The sequence below is a fragment of the Condylura cristata genome, unplaced genomic scaffold (genome assembly GCF_000260355.1).
Source record: "Condylura cristata isolate star-nosed mole 26May11 unplaced genomic scaffold, ConCri1.0 scaffold00017, whole genome shotgun sequence".
NCBI lineage: Eukaryota > Metazoa > Chordata > Mammalia > Eulipotyphla > Talpidae > Condylura > Condylura cristata.
Window position 1 is genome coordinate 29,983,844 of NW_004567118.1, and position 19,149 is coordinate 30,002,992.

At 43.2% G+C, this 19,149-nt stretch overlaps 1 protein-coding gene across 1 annotated transcript; it reads left to right on the top strand.

The window, feature by feature from the left end:
• The first annotated feature begins 1,183 nt into the window (after nt 1–1,183).
• Nucleotides 1,184–13,573, top strand: ZFP3 (ZFP3 zinc finger protein). The gene is made up of 2 exons (XM_004684733.2): nt 1,184–1,264; nt 9,272–13,573. Exon 2 carries the CDS (start codon nt 9,280–9,282, stop codon nt 10,774–10,776), a length of 1,497 nt encoding a protein of 498 aa, XP_004684790.1. The 5' UTR covers nt 1,184–1,264; nt 9,272–9,279; the 3' UTR covers nt 10,777–13,573.
• Nucleotides 13,574–19,149: the final 5,576 nt, after the last annotated feature.

Here is a 19,149-nt window from a genome sequence, read left to right on the forward strand (position 1 = left end):
TTCCCACCAGCAATGCAGGAGAGTTCCTTTTTCTCCACATCCTCGCCAACATTTGTTGTTGCTAGTTGTTTGAAGATGTGCCATTCTCACTGAGGAGAGGAAATATATTTTTAAAGATTTATTTATTTATGCATACAGAACTCGGGTACAGGCCAGAGGTACAGGGATGGTGAGGCTTCACTAGAGACAGAGTGGGGTGCAGAACAGGCAGATCGACCAAGAACACTGCTGAAGGGAGCAGCGGGCTGGTCAGGAGAGGTCTGCAGTTCGAACTCGTTAGGTGGCTGCGTCTAGCTTCATAGTGCTTTAACCCATTGCGCCACTGGAGGGCCCAGGAGAGGATATATAAAGGGAGGGTCCGTGAGGCAAGCGGAGAGCAGCTTCATAGCTCGTTGAGTTGGTCATGTGCATAGGGTACACTCCAACTGCGTGCACAGACCCCCAGGGAGGGAGAGAATCCTAAATCTGGGTCTACCCCTTTCCATGGCCTAGGTAGTGGTGGTGGTAGGTGAAATTGTTTAGGCTGTGCTCATGAGCTCATGAGTTTAGTCTGCCTTGTTCAAAAGGACTTGGGGAAACACTTATGCTACCAGGTTCGCAATTTCCTTCATGGACACAGTTTCACCTCCAGTAATTCCTCCCTGACCTCAGAACAGATTGCCTTTTGCCTCCAGTGGATGACAGGCTCCTTCAGGGCTCTCGGCGTCTTTATTCACCAGCCCCACGGAGCTCAGGAAAGAGGGTGTGGCGCTAAGGTTGCGGATTGGGGCAGTTAACGGAGTCGCACAATCCCACCCCCGTCTGAGAGGGACGACTACCCCAAACTACTCAAACCCAAGCCAAAGCTTGGCGAGCGACACCAGCGCGCAGAGCGGCTGCCACAGGGCGGAAGTGCATCCCTGGAGCCTTTCTAGGAACCTGGCGGACCCAGGTCCTCAGTGATCCTTGGGCAGAAACGGGCGCCGCTCGGTGCAAAGGGGCACGCCAGGGAGCTGACTTGCCAAGAAGAGGAGAGACGGCGTTTGGTTTAATGCAAAGCCCTGCCAAAGCAACGGTGGAAAAGGTGAGCGAGCGTTGGTGCGCTGACCACCTGTTCGCCCGGCTGAGTGCGGCGCGCGCTGATTGGCTGGATGGCGCCCGGGTACCGGAAGTGGCCGGTGCCCGTCGCCCGTGAAACCAAGACAACAGCTGCGGGTTCTGGGCGAGCAGGCGGAGCAGCGCCGGGAGCTCGAGCGGAGCGAGCGTGGGGCGGTAGCGGCTTGCGGTGAGACCTCATTCCGTCACGGCTGGTGGGAGGGAGGAGGGCGCTGGGCTCCCCACACCCCGGCCGGCGAGCGGAGCCGAAACCCAGCGTTTAGGCCCGTTGCTGACCCGGGCTCTCGGTGTGACCTTGGACTTGTGGTCCCCTCCGGGCCTCCATTTCTTCACCTGCACACAGGGGGTGGGGGCCTGCACGCCGCCTGGCCCCCAGCTCTAAATCTGTGCCTGTCAGAGCGGGGGCGGGACTAGCAGGGGCCCCGACGTGGAGGCCGATGGGGTCTGTGATTTTAGCCCCGAGTAAACCGCAGGGACGAAATGTAGGGCGGTATTAAAATCTTAAGGCCCTCGCGCATATTGGCTAAGGAGGATTCGTTATGGAAAGATGATAGGTTTGAGCACAGAGTTAACAGAGCCTTCTCGTTTGTGGAAACCCGGTGGGTGGCGACCGAGGGGGGTGGTTAGTGACAGGAAAGGAGGATAACAGTGCTTTAAATAAAACATCAGATTGGGAGGACTTGGTTACAAATAGTAACTGACACCAACTATGTGCCAGAAACTCTTCTTCAGATATAAAGTGAATAAAATATGCAGTTCATCCTCTTTGTATCACAGACTGGTGATACAGAGAAGACATTTACACAAATTTTATAATATTTACCACATACTCAAGATGTGTTAGGCACAGGGAATAACAGGATGAATTAGAATATCTTCCTTGTTCAAGGTATAAAGAAGAAAGAAAGCATGAAAATAGACTACAACTCAGTGGGTTGGGCTACAAGATGGAGTTTCTATTGTAGGGGCAGAGTCAAGGAAGAAAATGAAGAGATCTGTGTGTGCTTGATCTGAGTGGTGTAAGTAATTGTTAAGTGTGCAGTGATCAGTAGTATTTTGAGAAGTGAATATAACCTGTTCTCAAAGGCAAAGAACAGTCTTTAAAGATTAGAAAGTGTTTGAAATGCAGCACTCTGGCATTATTGCAACTTCAGCCATTGGAGATTGTGGACAGGACTTGGAAAGGGAGCCCAGGAGGACCGTGTTAAGAAATTTTATTGTGTAGGTTTTAGGAGCAATAAACAGGATGTGACATGTATCAAGCTGTTAAGTGATAAATGTAGGACAAAGCAAGGAGTGAAATGCTGCTTCTGAATACTGAGGGCCCCCTTCCTGCAGATGTTGCTGAAGACTTTGGAGAGAATATGATCCTGTGTAACATCTTGAGCATTTGGTAGATCCAGCTATTTAGATGGCATGTATTTGTAACAGTTAAAATACTTTTGTCTGTAGTTAACAGTCCATCTCAAGCTGGTTTAACATGCATGTGTATGAACTCCCATAATTGGATTTCAAGAGGCAGATTGACTTAGTCATCTAGGGCCCTGACTCCATTTCCCCGAGATTTTCTTAGCCTTCATCCACAGGGTGGTAGTGAGATGGAAATAGCAGATCCTGGCAAATATATGTAAAAACATATACTTCTGGATTCTTTCAAAATGGCAGGGATCTGCTTCTAGAAGCTCCCAGTAAACTTCCTCAAAATATCATTGACCCAGGCTCTCCCTTTTGGTACAGTAGGTTAAAGCACCACATAATGAAGCTCTCCAAAGCAGTGTAGCATGAATTCCATCCCTGCCTGGGAGCTGACCCACATGGCGTGGCAGACCTCTCCTGACCTGCCTGCTGCTACCCTCAGCAGAGTATTTCCGTAGATCTGCCTATTCTGCTCCCTACTCTGTCACTGATGAATCCTCTCACCCACTACACCTCGGGTCTGTATCCCAGTTCTGTAAGCATAAATAAATAAATCTTTAAAAAATATATATCACTGACCCAGATGAAGGCATTCTTGACCAGTCCCTGCTGTTTTTTTTTTTTTAAGATTTATTTATTTATACATACAGAAATGGGGTACAGCTAGAGATGCAGGGACAGCGAGAGGATTCACCAGGAACAGTGGGGAGCAGAACAGGCAGATGGATGAAGTACATAGCTGAGGGGAGCAGCAGGCGAGAGAGGAGAGGTCTGCTGCACTATGTGGGTCACCTCTGGGGCAGGCGTGTAACTCGCACAGAAATGCTTGGCTTAGCTTCACAGTGCAGCGCTCCAACCAGCTGCACCACCAGGGAGGGCCTAGTCCCGCTATTTTGAACATTCACTTACAAAGGTGGGCAGTACTAACTTAACTGGGTTAACTTAGTTGGGACTCATTCCTGGAGTTCTTGAGTGAGGTCAGATTTCCTGTCAAAAGAGTGAGGCCCCTTGCTCTCTCACTGATGCTTATCAATGTACTTGTTTCCTAAGGAAATGCAAACCTCTTTACAATCATTTGAAAAGCTTTGTATGCCCTTAATACATTTGTAAACTAATATCTTAAATGTTTCATCATTTTTCATAATCTTAATAGTTGCAAAGAATGTTGTTGGTGTATTATAAGTTTTGACATTGCAAAATAAAACCTCATCCCAATTTAAGGATACTTGCCCTTGGTTTTGTGTTCTTACTCAGCCTTTCTATAACCTCCGTCTGGTAGCATCCTATTCCTCCCACCTTCCCCCCATTTCATGGGCTTTCCTATCTCAGTTATCTTCCACTACACTACTACTTCCCCAGTCTGCTCTGGGGCTGTCAGAAGTGTTGCTAGAGAAAGTCAGGTAACATGCTGATTAACTCCTCACTGGTGCATGCCAGCCTACTTTTCTGTTAGGAGGTGAAGTTCAACTACTGAATGTCTATAAATGCACAGCATAGTAAAAACATCATTTTCCAAATCAAAATGCCGGTATATTCTCATTTATCTTTCCTCCTTCCCAATTCTTCACATATTCCATTGAGATCAGAATGTTTTCTTATTTCTGCCCATCTTGCCTCTTAGACCACCCATTCTCTGCCCAGAATGTGCAGTAGCCCTGTGCTCTTCAGACAAGTGTTTGGAGGGGGTACACAAACACTTTTTATAACTGGTGAGAGGAACGCAGTTTCTAAATTCTTTAGTTTGTATCCTTGAGTATTACTCATCTACTTGAGAATAACCTTGTAGCCTATAACTTTCTCTTCTTTTAAATCTCCGTTTTCATAATGCTTTTTCTCTTTTACAAGAGACATACCTATCATCCCTGCCTCCCTTATCTTTACTGTGCTATGTCACTTAGACAAGCCTGAAGTGTCACACAAAAGGACAGTTTGTTAAGGAAGTAAGTGATTCTTGGACCTTTATAATTCAAATCTTTGCTTTCAAGAGAATTTTCAAAGACCCAGTCTGACTGCTGATAAATTGTTCATATATACTTTACTACAAGTCATGATTTTTGTCATAATTAGTTGAAAGGATTAAGTGACATTATTGTGATGAGAGATTGCTGGAAACTTTGATGTAGGGAATTTGGACAAATTCAGGTCTAGTCACAATAATAGGAGTCATCTGATAAATGCAGTAGAAATATGATATTTAATTCAGAAAAGGGGGGGTCTAGTTAATTATACTTTATCTGCCCAATCTAGGGAAGGCACTGTCCAGCTAGAAGGTAGGAGAAAAGACATCAGAACTGCAGTAACTGGAGTGGTTTATTTTCCTACTGCTTCACACGTGTGTTGATCTGCTTGGTAGGCCAGACCTTGGGTAGGAATGGATGCAGGAGGTTTAGTGGGTTAACTGCAGTTAAAATTTTTAACACAGTGTGTTTCCAGACCTGGCTGGGCCACAAAACTACCTGGGGCATTTGATAAAAATACAGGTCCCTGTTGCATCCCTGAAGATTCTGATTCTTTAGAGGTCAGAAATGGGACATGGAAGTTAGTATTTTTGTTCTTTTGGATTTATTTAGTTTATGTAGAAGAATGGAGGTATGGCCAGAGATGCAGGGGGTGAGAGGATTGACCACAGACAGAGTAGGGAGCAGAACAGGCAGATTGATGAAGTACACTGCTGAGGGGAGCAGCGGGCGAGAGAGGAGAGATCTGCTGTGCCATGTGGGTCAGCACCCTGGCTGGAGACTCAGACCTAGGTGGTGGGCCTTCATTGTGGTAGCACCTAGATTTAACCTCTAGGTCACCAGGGAGGCCCAGAAGTTAGTGTTTTTAATTTCTCGGTATGTTCTTTTATATCTAACTTAGTTCCAGGCTCAGAATCATTATTAAGAGTCATTCAACTATACATCTTCCTGCTATAACTGCAGCCTACTTAATAATTTTCAGGGTTTTATCTGGCTTCCTATATAGATTTTCATGTAGGCAGTGTGATGCTTTCTAGTTTCTAGGTTTTATTTATCATGTTCATTAATAGGTGGGTATCTGGTTAATGTATCAGTATTATTATTTTTTAAAGATTTATTTATTTGTACATACAGAACTGGGGTATAGGCCAGAGGCTCAGGGACAGTGACAGGCTTCACCAGAGACAGAGTGGGGAGCAGAACAGGCAGATCGATGAAGTACACTGCTGAGGGGAGCAGTGGGCGGGGTCAGGAGAGGTCTGCCACGCCATGTGGTCACCTCCGAGGCAGGCGGGAATCAAACTCATGCAGAAGTGGCTTTAGCTTCTCAGCCACCAGGCTTTAACCCACTGCACCACCAGGGAGGGCCTGTATCAGTATTATTTTGAAGGAAATTTTCGGAGTCCGCTCTCCTCCTGTAGGTCGACAAAACAAAATGCAGAGTAAAGATGCTGTCTGAACTGTGGAGACCCAGTTTGCAGAGTAAAGATGTTGTCTGAACTATAGAGACCCAGTACAGGGCTGCTTGTTGGTCCTGAGACAGGACCAGGAGTGGTCAACCTCCTCCCCAGGTGGTATCTCCATCTTCTCTCTTTCCAGAAACTTTTCAGATTTAGAAAAAAGTAAAGAACAAATTAAAAATTGTGCTTGGAAATTTGAAATAAGGCTGTGAGTAGTGGAGTGTTCATATGGGCACCAGGCCTAATGTGTGCTTGTGTTTCTGGGAAAATCAACCAAATGGAGATCAACTTTAATTTGTATATGAGAAGTTACCTGCAAACACAACCTTTAACAAAAGACAGTGTTGTGTCACTGGATAATGTGTAGTAAAAGAATGGTCAGGGTCTTAGTTCTTGCCCATCAGAGAAAATCCTTCTTTGACCCTGCGGCACGCTCAATGCTACTGTCATGTGGTGCATCTACATTTTTTGAAAGAAGCAGCACATTCATTGATCAGTTAATTCACTGGCACCTGACTCCTGCTGCTTCTATCCCACTGAACCTATTTTCACAGGTCCTCTGTGACCACCTGTTGACTCATCAGACATTATCTAATTCTTATCCTACCAGGCCTTTCAGTTGCATGTAACACCTAACTCCCACTGCCATTGCTCGGTGGCATCTATGACCTAATCTTCTGATTCTTACACTTCACTAACTATTCTGTATCTTCTTGGCAGGCTTCTCTTCACTCCTTCATTATTAGGATGTGAACAGGAAACAACTCAGTCAAATTAGGATAGTTTGAGGAAGGTTTATTTGTAAGGAGGCTAATATAAATGATAGAGGTGTGGTAGGGTGTAGAGGTATCTGGGGCTGGCAGTAGTGATCACCAGCCTCAGACCTGAAAAAATAAGTAGAAAAGGTTACTGGAACCCAGATAGTGCTATGAATGAGTAGGGGAGTAGTGGAGGGACACTACCAGCTGTGTGACCTCAGAAGATACCCTGACCTTACTTTCCGCTCTTTTTTTTTTTTTTCCTTTTTCCATGCATACAAGAACTGGTTCCAGGGGTGAGAGGATTCACCAGAGACAGAGTGGGGAGCAGAACAGGTGGATCTGCTGAAATACACTGCTGGGGGGAGCAGTGGACACGACAGGAGAGATCTGCTGCACCCTGTGGGTCAGCTCCCTGGCTGGGGATTGAACTCATGTTGCAGTGGCTGCGGATAGCTCCATAGTGCTGCGCTTTAACCCCTTGCCCATCAGGGAAGGCCCCTTTTCTCCCTTCTTGCAGCCTCTACTGAGACTTTCAATTGATGGAACATATCTGGAAGCCCAAGGGTCTCAACCTATGTCCTGTGCGTTCTGGGGCAGACAGCAGGGTGGAGAAAGGTAGAAAAATCTGGGGGTGGGAGGTGGGGTGGAGAGATGAAAGAGTATACTTTTTAATGTTACCTTTGGCTTTCTAAGTTTCTGTCCTCAGTCTCTGACAGTTGTCACATTACATACACTGCCATCTCACATCTGTATTGCTAGACCTGCCTGCTCCAAGCTTTAGATGAATGTGTTTGACAGAAAATTTGAAAAACATAACCCTCCCCCCAGTACATTTTCACTGTGGAAGGTGATTCTCCAGGGGAGATGGGCAGCTATGGGACTTCATCCTTCAGACAATGCATAGCCACAGAATGGATTCTAAGCCACATAGCAATGTGGCCCATGGCCAAGTAAGCTTTTCAGATAGATGTTCTTCCTTGAGACTTCTGTGTAGAAATCTCGTAATTTTTCTGCCCAACACAACCCTAAACTAGTTGCTTCTTCAAGTCCTCCCATCTTCCTGCTATTCACCTCTGGTCATCCATCTTTCACAACTTCCTTTTCCTTATAACCTGTATCCAGTCACACACCAGTTTACATAACTTGACCTCTGAAATATTTCTGCACTTTGTCTCCTCTTTCCTTGACTGCTGTTCCCCTAGTTAAATCTCATCACCCCTTACCTTAATGTCATATCAGCCTTCTAAGTGATCTTCCCTGTGCAGGCCTATTGCTTTCTAGTGAAGCCACCAAATGGCAACTAGTAGTGTGCATCCAGTGGCCCGGCATGGAAGAAAAGGGTAAGAAATGCATCTCTTCACCCTTAGGAAACTTCCTGGAAGTACCATGTGCTTTCTTTTCCTTGTACTGTCTCATTGGCCAGAAGATGGTCACATGAGCAAGCTTAGTGCTAAAAAAAAGCTGAGGGATGTATTTCTTTAGTTCAGCTCATTACTACATAGAATAAATTCATTATTCTATTGCTGGTGAAGTGGTGAAGAATGGATAACAAAAACTTTGCCACATCCTTTTAGAAGTTTACAACAGGGGTCATAGTATTAAGAAAACACAATAAAGGGGTTAATTACAAAATTAGTATGTAAAAATCAAAGACTGCACAAAAAAAATCAAAAAAAATTTGGAAATTTTATAATACTAAAATTTATTTGGAAAAATATGAGAATAGAAGGACATAGTTGAGAAACAACTAATGAGAGCAATTTCTCTTAATTAAATTTTATAAATTTTAATAAATATAGTAGGTTAAACAGTTTGAGATTAGAGTTGGAATTGACAGGTATATAGGACTGAATGTAGTCAGGAATTTGACCTAAATATATGTAGACATTTCAGCTGTGGCGTAAGTGGCATTTCAAATCAGTATGGAAAAGTAAAATAGGTATTGATACAGTTTACTAACCATCTGGCTGGCGATAACTAAACTAGATCCTTCATCCAATGTGGGACAAAAATAATTAATTCTGTGCTCATTATAGTTAACTAATGGCACATGTTAATCTTTTTTCAGGGGTAACCTCTATATAATACTCTCATCTTCAGAGCTGTTGAGTACCACAGGACTTGACCGAGGATAACTCCTCTTGCTGCTCAGTGATTACTTACTCTCTACTCCAACAGTTAGTTCATTTGATCTGTAATTTCTCTCATCTCTTAATCTTTTCCATATACCTATCAGTATGGACACCATCTTCCCTAAGTGTTTTCCTTACCAATCTCAGCTTCTACCACAACTACTGTTAGTATTTTGGAACTCTTATTAGCATCTTAACATACATTTCTTGTTTCTTTCCTTAAATTTTCCCCTCTGGTAACTTTTCTCATTCTTTTCAGTCAGCATCTGCTATCTAACTAGCATGTCCACCATAATCCTAAATCTTTTTTCTCACACTGTCCTGTCATTTCACCAAATAGAACTATTTCTGAATGCTGTCAGAACCATGTCAAAGCTCCCTACTGCTCTAGCAATAACATCATTTAAATATGATATGGCCACTTCACATACTTACCTCTCTCATTTCAGATTGTGAGATGGGAACTGAGAACAAGGAGGTAATTCCCAAGGAAGAACATTTTGAAGAATCTGAACCACGTGGGGCAGTATTAGAAAAACTTCCAAAGGTGGTTTACCAGGGTCACGAATTTGAAGATATGTTGGAGGGGCATTCAAGAGATTCCACAGAAGAGATTATGGAGCAGATGTCTCCACAGGAAAGAGACTTTGCATCTGGGTTGATTATCTTTAAAAAATCACCTTCAAGTGAGAAAAAACAGGAGAATAGTGAAAGTGGAAGAGTCTGCAGTTCCAGCCCAAATCTGATCACACATCAGGGAGATACTATAGCAGAGGCAGTTAGTACGTTTGCTACCTCAGGCCAAAACTTCATAGAGGCTTTAGAACCTATCAAAACACAGAAAAGTTCGATGGGAGAAAAGCCTCATACGTGTAAAGAATGTGGGAAAGCGTTTAATCAGAACTCACATCTTATCCAGCATATGAGAGTTCATAGTGGAGAGAAACCCTTTGAATGCAAAGAATGTGGAAAAACATTTGGAACTAACTCAAGCCTTCGAAGACACTTGAGAATTCATGCTGGAGAGAAACCCTTTGCTTGTAATGAATGTGGAAAGGCCTTCATTCAGAGTTCCCACCTTATCCACCATCACAGAATCCATACTGGAGAAAGACCTTATAAGTGTGAAGAATGTGGTAAAGCCTTCAGTCAGAATTCAGCCCTGATTCTACACCAAAGAATCCACACTGGAGAAAAACCATATGAGTGTAATGAATGTGGGAAGACCTTTAGGGTTAGTTCACAGCTTATTCAGCATCAGAGAATCCATACTGAAGAAAGATACCATGAGTGCAACGAGTGCGGCAAAGCCTTCAAACATAGTTCAGGTCTCATCAGACATCAGAAAATTCATACTGGAGAAAAACCGTATCTGTGCAATGAATGTGGGAAAGGCTTTGGTCAAAGTTCTGAGCTTATCCGGCATCAAAGAATTCATACCGGAGACAAACCCTATGAATGTAATGAATGTGGGAAAACTTTTGGCCAGAACTCAGAGATTATTAGACACATTAGAATTCATACTGGTGAGAAGCCCTATGTATGTAAGGAATGTGGGAAGGCCTTTAGAGGGAACTCAGAACTTCTTAGACATGAGAGAATTCACACTGGAGAGAAACCTTATGAATGCTTTGAGTGTGGAAAGGCTTTCAGGCGAACCTCTCACCTCATTGTCCACCAAAGAATTCATACTGGAGAGAAACCTCATCAGTGTAATGAATGTGCAAGAACTTTTTGGGATAACTCTGAACTACTTCTCCACCAAAAGATTCATATTGGAGAGAAACCTTATGAGTGTAATGAGTGTGAGAAAACATTCAGCCAGCATTCCCAGCTTATCATACATCAGAGAATTCACACTGGAGAGAAGCCTTATGAGTGCCAGGAGTGTCAGAAGACTTTTAGTCGGAGCTCACACCTCCTCCGACATCAAAGCATTCACTGTATGGAATGATCTGAAAAATAGGAAAGCTGAAGTTAGACTTAGTTATAACCACCCCCCGATTCCTCAGATCAAATGAATGGACACATCTTCACTGTCCTGACTTTTATTTAAATGTTAATCAAAAAGGATGAGGCACTTTTATGAACTATTCCTTGAAAAGTTTCAATGTACTGAGTTAAATCATAAAAACTGTCTCAGGCCTTAATTCTCCTTTGCCCCCTTTTTCCTCGCCTCCCTGCTCCCCCAGTGGCTCACATACCAGGGGTCTGTGCTAGCCATCTAGCCTGGGTTATTTAACTCTTCAGGAGAAATGGAGGAATAGGTTGCCACTGCCATAGTCTAAGAATAACAGAATTGATTCATGGTTTCCCCCTGAAATGTTATGAGGTGGTGGGCTAGAGGACCCAACCCTTGCTCCTGTCCACTGTTAAGCATGAGAATAATTTAGTCAGCTTTTTTTTAGTTTCAAAAAATTTCCCAACATGCTATCCAGAAATGGGAAGCTTGGGTCACGTCACATCTAGGCTTCCTCATCATCTGAAAAGGGTGTCATAGTGGAGGAAACTGACAAGAAATGTATAGGATTGTAAATGAAGGCCCTTAGAATTCTTGGGGCCTGGCTAGGTGAGGCCAGAGGATAAAACTAAGGCCAAAATGCTCAGCATGGGCAGAAGCAGTTCCTTAGCAGCTGTTCCCCACTTTAGGGCTGCCCAGACTGCACCCAAGAACTCTGCTGCATTCACTTTGGTCCACAGCAGCTGTTGCTGTCAGATCCTATGTCAGGAAGTAGCAGAGAAGACTGCAGCTTCACTGTCCCCAGGCACCTCGCCACAGTGATGAGCCTGTTTATCTGACTGCTGAGGGCCTTGCTTTGCCAAAGCACTTAACTCATGACTTGGGTGACACTTGCCAGGGACACTGGCTGACAGGCGAGGGTCCTTCTCTCGCTTGCCCTTGTCTCAACATCTCTACATGAGTTTTGTGTGTCCTCCTATGTGTTATTTCTTTGAGGAGACACATTCTTAATTGTTCACATGTCCACATTTCTGAGGCAAGTGGGAGTAGTAGTGGGAATTTTCCTAATAGGAACTGAGCAGACTTTGCTAAGGCACTTCATCTGCTGGTCCCTAGCTTTCTCATCTGTCAGATGAGAGGAATTAAATAATCCACAGTTTCAGCCCGCTCAGTAATTCCTTAAATTCTTTAAAAAAAAAATCTTCAGTGGTCTTTAATCTTTTCTTGATTACACTAATACTAACCACTAGTATTTATTTTTTATTGTATACGGGCACAGTGCCAGACAGGTTATAGTTTTATTTTTACAGTATCTCTTTGATGTGGATTCTTAAAACAAAAAACCCACAACTTTATTAAGGTATAATTTGTTTACCTTTCACCTGTTTTAAGTGTTTAGTTAAATGCTCTTTATTAATTTACAGAGTTACACAGTCATCTGTGATGTTATTTTTACTCCAATTTGAAGAGGGGTGGGGATGTTACGTAACTTGCCAGTGATCACACCCAGTTTGGTCTGTGCTCTTAACCACTATGCTGTGCTGTGGATGAATGGATTCATTATTGCCTTATTTGAAGTTTTTTGCATATTTTAAAAATTACTAATACATGAATTTGAATATAATGGATTTAAATCATGTCCTTGACAACAGAGTTCATCATAAAACCCACATGGGGGTTTATTCTGTATCCCAATATGTGTTTCCCCAGATTAAGACCCATCTTGAGAAAAGGGCTGTGCAAATAAACAGCTGATTGATGGTTTCCATATCCTTCCAAGTCCTTTCTGCTTCCAGTAGCCAAACTTGAGGCAGAAATTCTTCCACTTACCTCTTGCCTTAGGGCTATTATACATTCAATCTGCTCTTACTCCTATATTCACTGCTTATGTTCAAGTTCAGTTTTATGCCACTGTATGTCACTAGAAACCGGGATGTCACCTATCCCTTTAACTCCCCATCCCTGTACTCCAATGTTTTATTTCCACATTCACTTCTTGCCAGCCTTGATACAGACAGTACTCAGCACCTACAACTTCCCCCCTCAAATATCCAGGAGTAATATAGACTACGCAAGATGCTGTAGTAGAGGTAGAGAAGGGGAGTTCAGTCCTATCAGATATTTTGTTCTCATAAGTCCCTTGGCACAACTGCCACTGGTTTTTCTCTTCTTTCCACTCAGGACCCAGTCACTTCAGCACCCTTTTTCTTCCCATATATCCAATCTTTGCTGTCAACAGCCTAATTTCCTTCTGAACCTACTGCTAAGCCCAAGAAATGGCCCTTCAGTTAGCAGTTCCCTCACTGGACCATTAGAAAACAATTGTGACCAACTTGAACCTGAGCATATTTTTGATGAGCAAGAGGTCTCACATCTTAGAAGAAGACTCTTCCAACGTAGTGCTTTTTCCAAGAGAAGTGAGGAATGAAATTATCTTCACCTGGTTATACACGTGATGCACTCTCCTGCAACCTCACTGCCTGGCCTCTTCACTCTCACCTTGCTATCTCAGGGAGACCTCTCTTTTCCTTGTTTGTCCCCCTCTTTCTATTTACTTGGGGTTCAAAATCTGGCCATAACAATGGTTTCTAGTGATAGAAAACGATCAAGGAAAAGCTGAGTTACCGTAACTTTAGGCCCAGTAGAAAAGTCTGCCCTCAGATCTCATAGGCCCAGAAATAGTTCAGAATTTTTGAAGCTATGTCCATGTACATTTTTTATCCTTCCCTAATTAAAGTTTTACCGGTATATATAACACTTTCGTGAAATAAAATATTTCTTACAATTTTAATGATTTGGTGACTTATTATCCAAAGGTTCATAATTTCACTGTGGTCTTAATATGAATTTGTATGGCAATTTGACCCCACCTGCCCATTTTGTGAGTTTCTCTTAAGTACCCCATGCTGTGTACCTCAGTTTCTGGTTTTGCATAAGCTGTTTACACTGTCCTTGATCATCTGCTTTCCTTGGTGAGATCCTTTGTCATTCAGTCTTTCATAACAGAACAAGTATATTATAAACATACATTTTGTACACAGTATGATATACATGTCTTTCATGATTAACGATATAAGGTTATTCTGGGTCATGTGGACGGATGGCTTGTGTTTTTTTTTAATAATCATCTTATAGCTGAGATTTAGGGGCTGGTGTTGATACTAAGTTCCACTTTTACTTGTTCTAAATGATTCCTGTCTAAGGCAGCTTCCTAAAGTTACTAGGTAAGGGATCTTTGAGACACTGGAGAGCTCCCACTAGAAAAAAAGTGCATGAAATTTCTGGGAACTCATGAAGCATTCTTGGACCACTGTAAAACTTTACACATACTTAAAAGCAAAAAACATTCAAAAATTACCAAGTAATATGCAATAACCTCACAACATCCCTGAGATTTTGGAATGAAGCAATGTCAAAATGTTCTGGCTGGGTGAACCCCTGAAGATAGAGGGGAGCTAGAGTCTCAGTAGGAACCAGAGGGAAGGGACTGGAACCATTCTGGAGATAACCTGGAGAGGGAGGGGGCTCAGTAACAACCCATCAACCACTTGCTGAACTTGGGCATTATAGGACCTGTGTTAGGCTAGGGCTGAAATGCTAGTGGTAGTCAGGTCTGTGGGGACAGAAAGAAGACCTCTATGCTCTGATTCCTTAGGGAATCATCTGGTGCCACCTTTCCCCAAGGTTCTGAGGGCTGGAAAATGAAGGCAGTTTGCAGGTGCCACTGCCACAAGCCACTGACCCAAGCTCGCCCTCCTTCCCAACCCTCAAGTTGACTCTTCCTTCATCCTGGTTGTCCAGTCAGAGAATTTGCCTCAGATGCCAATCTTTCCTTCAATACAGCTGCAGAGAACACTAACTTTTCACATGTTTGTAATACACTTTGCAGGCCATGGTTTCATCTGGTGCATCTAAATTTGCCCTTACCTGTTGAGTCTCCATAAAGTCAACTAGTGCCTCAGCCACAGCCACCTTGCTTCAGGACCATGAGGTAAGAGTCCCAAGTAGAAGAGCTGACCCCAGCTAGTGGGAGTTCTCTAGGAAGTTGGGAGAACCCCTTGTTTGTGCCTGGCCTGGGTGTGCTCAGTGGGTGGGACTTGAGGGTTTGCAGCCCCCTACTCCCCTATGCCAGGATGGTTTGCTGCCAGCGCGTTGTCCCAGGGGCAGTGGTTGGGGACTGGTGTTTATCTCTGAGCCCAACATGATTTGTAGTTTGTGAGGGCATTAAACACCCCAGGATGGGATTCAGTCAGATATTCCACAGATATTTAGGGAGTCCTTGACATAGTCCAATTTCTTTTGGATTGCCAACCGGATCTATTATAATGATTATTCAAACGTAATTTACTTGCAGTGAGAAAGGATAGAATCAAGGTACAGTAGGCAGGGTGGCTTTAGAAAGAAGGCATTGCCCTCTGAGGCTGCTGGAAGGATGAAAAAGATGTGGCAGTGATGACAGCTTGGCCTGCAGAGTTGGTCATTTGAGGCCTTTTGCTAAAAATGAGGGTGTTTATGTATTGGAGTGGTAGAGGTCTGAGACAGTTCCTGGGAGGATTATCCGAAAAAGGAACACACTGATTCTATTTGCTGCTCGTGTAGGGGATTCTCTAAACTGGCCTGAGAATAGAGAGGGAAGAGACATTTTACAGAGGACTGTCATCCATATTTTACTCCATTGACTCGAGTTGGGGAGACTCCCAGCAGTGCAGTGAGTGTGGGAAAGACCTGGGAGACCTTCATGCTTTCAGGTGGTGAAGTCTTCAGGTGCAGCTCAGAGTCTTTGCATCAGAGAATTCAGTGGTGAGCACCTCTACTACTAAATTCCAGCTTAAGATAGAATTTCCACGTGGAGTTCTTCAGAAAATTCACACTGGTGCAGCCCTTTGAGTAGCAATGTGGAAAAACCTCTGATCAAAGCTTTCATCCACCCTGCAGCAGAGCACCCTGCCAGCCAGCTGGGGGGTTCCCCTTCTGTAGGTCCTCCTGACCTGAAACTTTGCTCTGGTCATTCCTCTTCTGAGGTCAGTATACGGTAATGTCTTTTATGTCAGAACAGGGCTAACTCTTGTAGAAAAGTGTACCGCTGGACCCTCCCTGGTGGCGCAGTGGGTTAAAGCACAGCACTGTAAGCTGGCCAAAGACTCGTCAGTGCCAGTTCAATAGCCACCCCGGAGGTGATCCACATGGCATGGCAGACCTCTTCTGACCTGCCCACTGCTCCCCTTAGCAGTGTACTTCATCATTTGGCCTGTTCTGCTCCCCCTCTGTCTCTGGTGAATCCTCTCACTGCCCTTACACCTCTGGCCTGCGCCCTAGTTCTATATGCACAAATAAAATCTTTAATAAGAAAAAGGAAAGTGTACTGTTTTCAGCCCAGAGTTGCCATCAGACATTAAAAAAATGAATGAGGCCCTCCCTGGTGGCGCAGCGGGTTAAAGCACAGCACTGAGAAGCTTAAGCCACTTCCTCATGAGGTAAATCCCCTCCTGCCCTGGAGGAGATCCACATGGCGTGGCAGACCTCTCCTGACCCGCCCGCTGCTCCCCTCAGCAGTGTACTTCGTTGATCTGCCTGTTCTGCTCCCCACTTTGTCTCTGGTGAATCCTCTCACCCTCCGCATCTCTGGCCTGTACCCCAGTTCTGTATGAATAAATAAATCTTTAAAAAAAAATGAATGAACTTAAAAGAAGCTGTACACGATGACTTCTATTTTAATTAATGGAAGGTAGCATTATGATGCCTTCATTGTCTATTATTTTTCTTTTTTAAAAATTACTTATTTATACATAAAAGAGCTGTGGTGCGCGGGGATTACAATTGAGATGAAAAAAAAAGTGCAAAATGATGTAAAAATAAACTTTGTAATAAAAAAAAAAAGAGCTGTGGTGTAGGCCAGAGGTGCAGGGGTGAGAAGATTCACTAGAGACAGTGTGGGAGCAGAGTAGGCAGCTCTACTGAAATACACTGCTGAGGTATTCAGTGGGTGAGACAGGAGAGGTCTGCTGCTCTATGTGGGTCACCCCCCTGCCAGGGATCAAACTTGTGCTGCAGTGGCTGCCAATAGTTTCATAGTGTTGAGACTTACCCCTTGTGCCAGCAGGGAAGCCCCCGTGTGTATTATTTTTCTGTTCAAAACCTTTGTCCCCCCAAATAATGATGATGGCATTAAAGATCCATATCACCCATCTAACCTAAATTGTATCTCTCTGTGTGATATAGGGACAGGTAAAATGTTAAAACAGAAGACCCAGAACCTTTCTTTAGCTGAGGAGTTGATCCACTATACCCTTTGCTCAAATACAAGCTATCCATGAATTGCTTTAAACACACCCCTTTTCCTTGCAACTTTTAGCATTGAAAAAAGAAATCAGATATTTTACTTCTCATCTTCCCCTACCCATACCCATCCAGTAGATTGGGTGTGGATTGATACTGGGAGGGGATTGAAACTTGGTTGGGACAGCTCCCTTTAGCCTAGGATAGTTCCTGGCAGGGACTGCTGGCAGCAGACAGTACTTGGGCATCTGGGAGAACTCCCCGGGAGACCAGCTCGGCAAAAGTCATGTCAGGGACCCTGGAGGAAGTGACGGCATCGGTGACGAGAGTGAGTGAGGAGACACAGACACTCGATCAGGTGCAAGTGTGTCCTGAAGTTTATTGGCACAGGCTCATTATTTATACACTTGCACTTTCCAGACTCGTGATTTTTAGAACATCTTGATTTTTCTGAGTTGATGTCACCCAGCCTTTGATCATCTGAACATAATACATTTTTTGTTCATATGTGAAACTAGCTATACTTAAGGACCTTTTGTGTGGTCAGCAGTTGTCTTTGAGTGATGTATTAACCTTTTATGGTTTGTTTAAGCACCAGGGGGGCTTAATTGTTGAATTCTTCCTGTGGGGAAACTGATGCCATAACTATTGTGTTGTTAATCAAGGACAGGGCGTTGTGTTCCCTTTTTTTTTTCTTTTCTACTTTTGCTGTACAAGTTCCCTTTTTAAGGGTCTGCTGCATCCGAGGTGCCTGTGAGACTTTTTTGAGTAAAAGTCTGCACTAGGCTTGGTTCCAGTAATTCTCTCATACACACCTTGCCGAAACTTTTTATTGCTAAGGGTAAATATGTTAAATGAGTTAGGCTGGAAAACACGGAGCAACATGAGCTACTGTTTCACTAGCACATACATCAACAATTCTCAACCTACCATTAAAGGAATAAATCACAAATTAACAATGATTTCTTTAATATCATTGGTGACATCAACATTAAATTTATTGCTTTTATGAAATCTAGAGCCTATTCCCAGAATCACAATTATTGCCATCAACAAAATTAAAGGAAGAAGCAGGAAACAGCTATGGAGCTTCCTGACTTTCAGGAAACTCCCCCACATCAGGACTTTGTCATACAGTGTGAGTAGCCTGGTTCACGCCATCTCCCCCTTTTTTGTTTTTGGCCTTTAATTGTAAAGTCTTCAAGACGAGTCTGATCCCTCTACTTAGCAATCAGACGAAGACTGGAAAGAGAAACAAGAGCAAAATAATGATTAATAATAAAATTCCAAAATTAATAAATGATGGGAACCAAGCAGTGGTGGAAGTATAATGTTGAAGGATAGCCAAACATGAATTGGCAACCTCAGAGGCAATAGAAAATGAAACATGGACCAAACTAATTTGTCTTATCTGTTCTTGAAGGGAAGTGAAGTCCAGGGAAACATCAGTATTATTCCAGACACCTAGAAGATGGTTTTTTACCTTGTCCCATGGGACTGAGGAAGAATTAGAAACATGGGGAATTACAAAAATCCACTTGTACTGTGAGTGACATCTAGTGGTCAAACAAGTCTTAAGATTTTGAATTTGATTTCCTACATATAAAACAGTATCTTCTAAAACATTTAAACTAGCCTCAATTTATTTATTTATTTGTTCTTGTAAATATAATGCTGTGGATATATTTTGAGTAAGTTTATCTACATGATTAGTGGTATATATTTTTTGAATTAATGCAGTAGTGGATAATGCAAAGGAACTAATGATTGTTATGAGAGCAGTGATGCCTAAAATCAATGTGGCAACAGATCTCTTAGGACGATTTAAAGCTTGCTTTATAAGTTATAGACCATGAGTTCCAAATCATCATACCAAGGTTTTGTAAGATTGACAGGTAATTAAAAACAAAAAAGATTTACAGGTAATATAACATAAGGAGGTTGGTGTACAGTTACAAAGACAGAAGGACCAGTAGATGGATCAATACAATTAGTGAGCAAACAACCCGAACAAAAAAACATAAAAGTAGCATGAATCTGTTGTATTCTTAAATCACCTTTACCATTAACTAACAGTGCATGTGGTAGTCC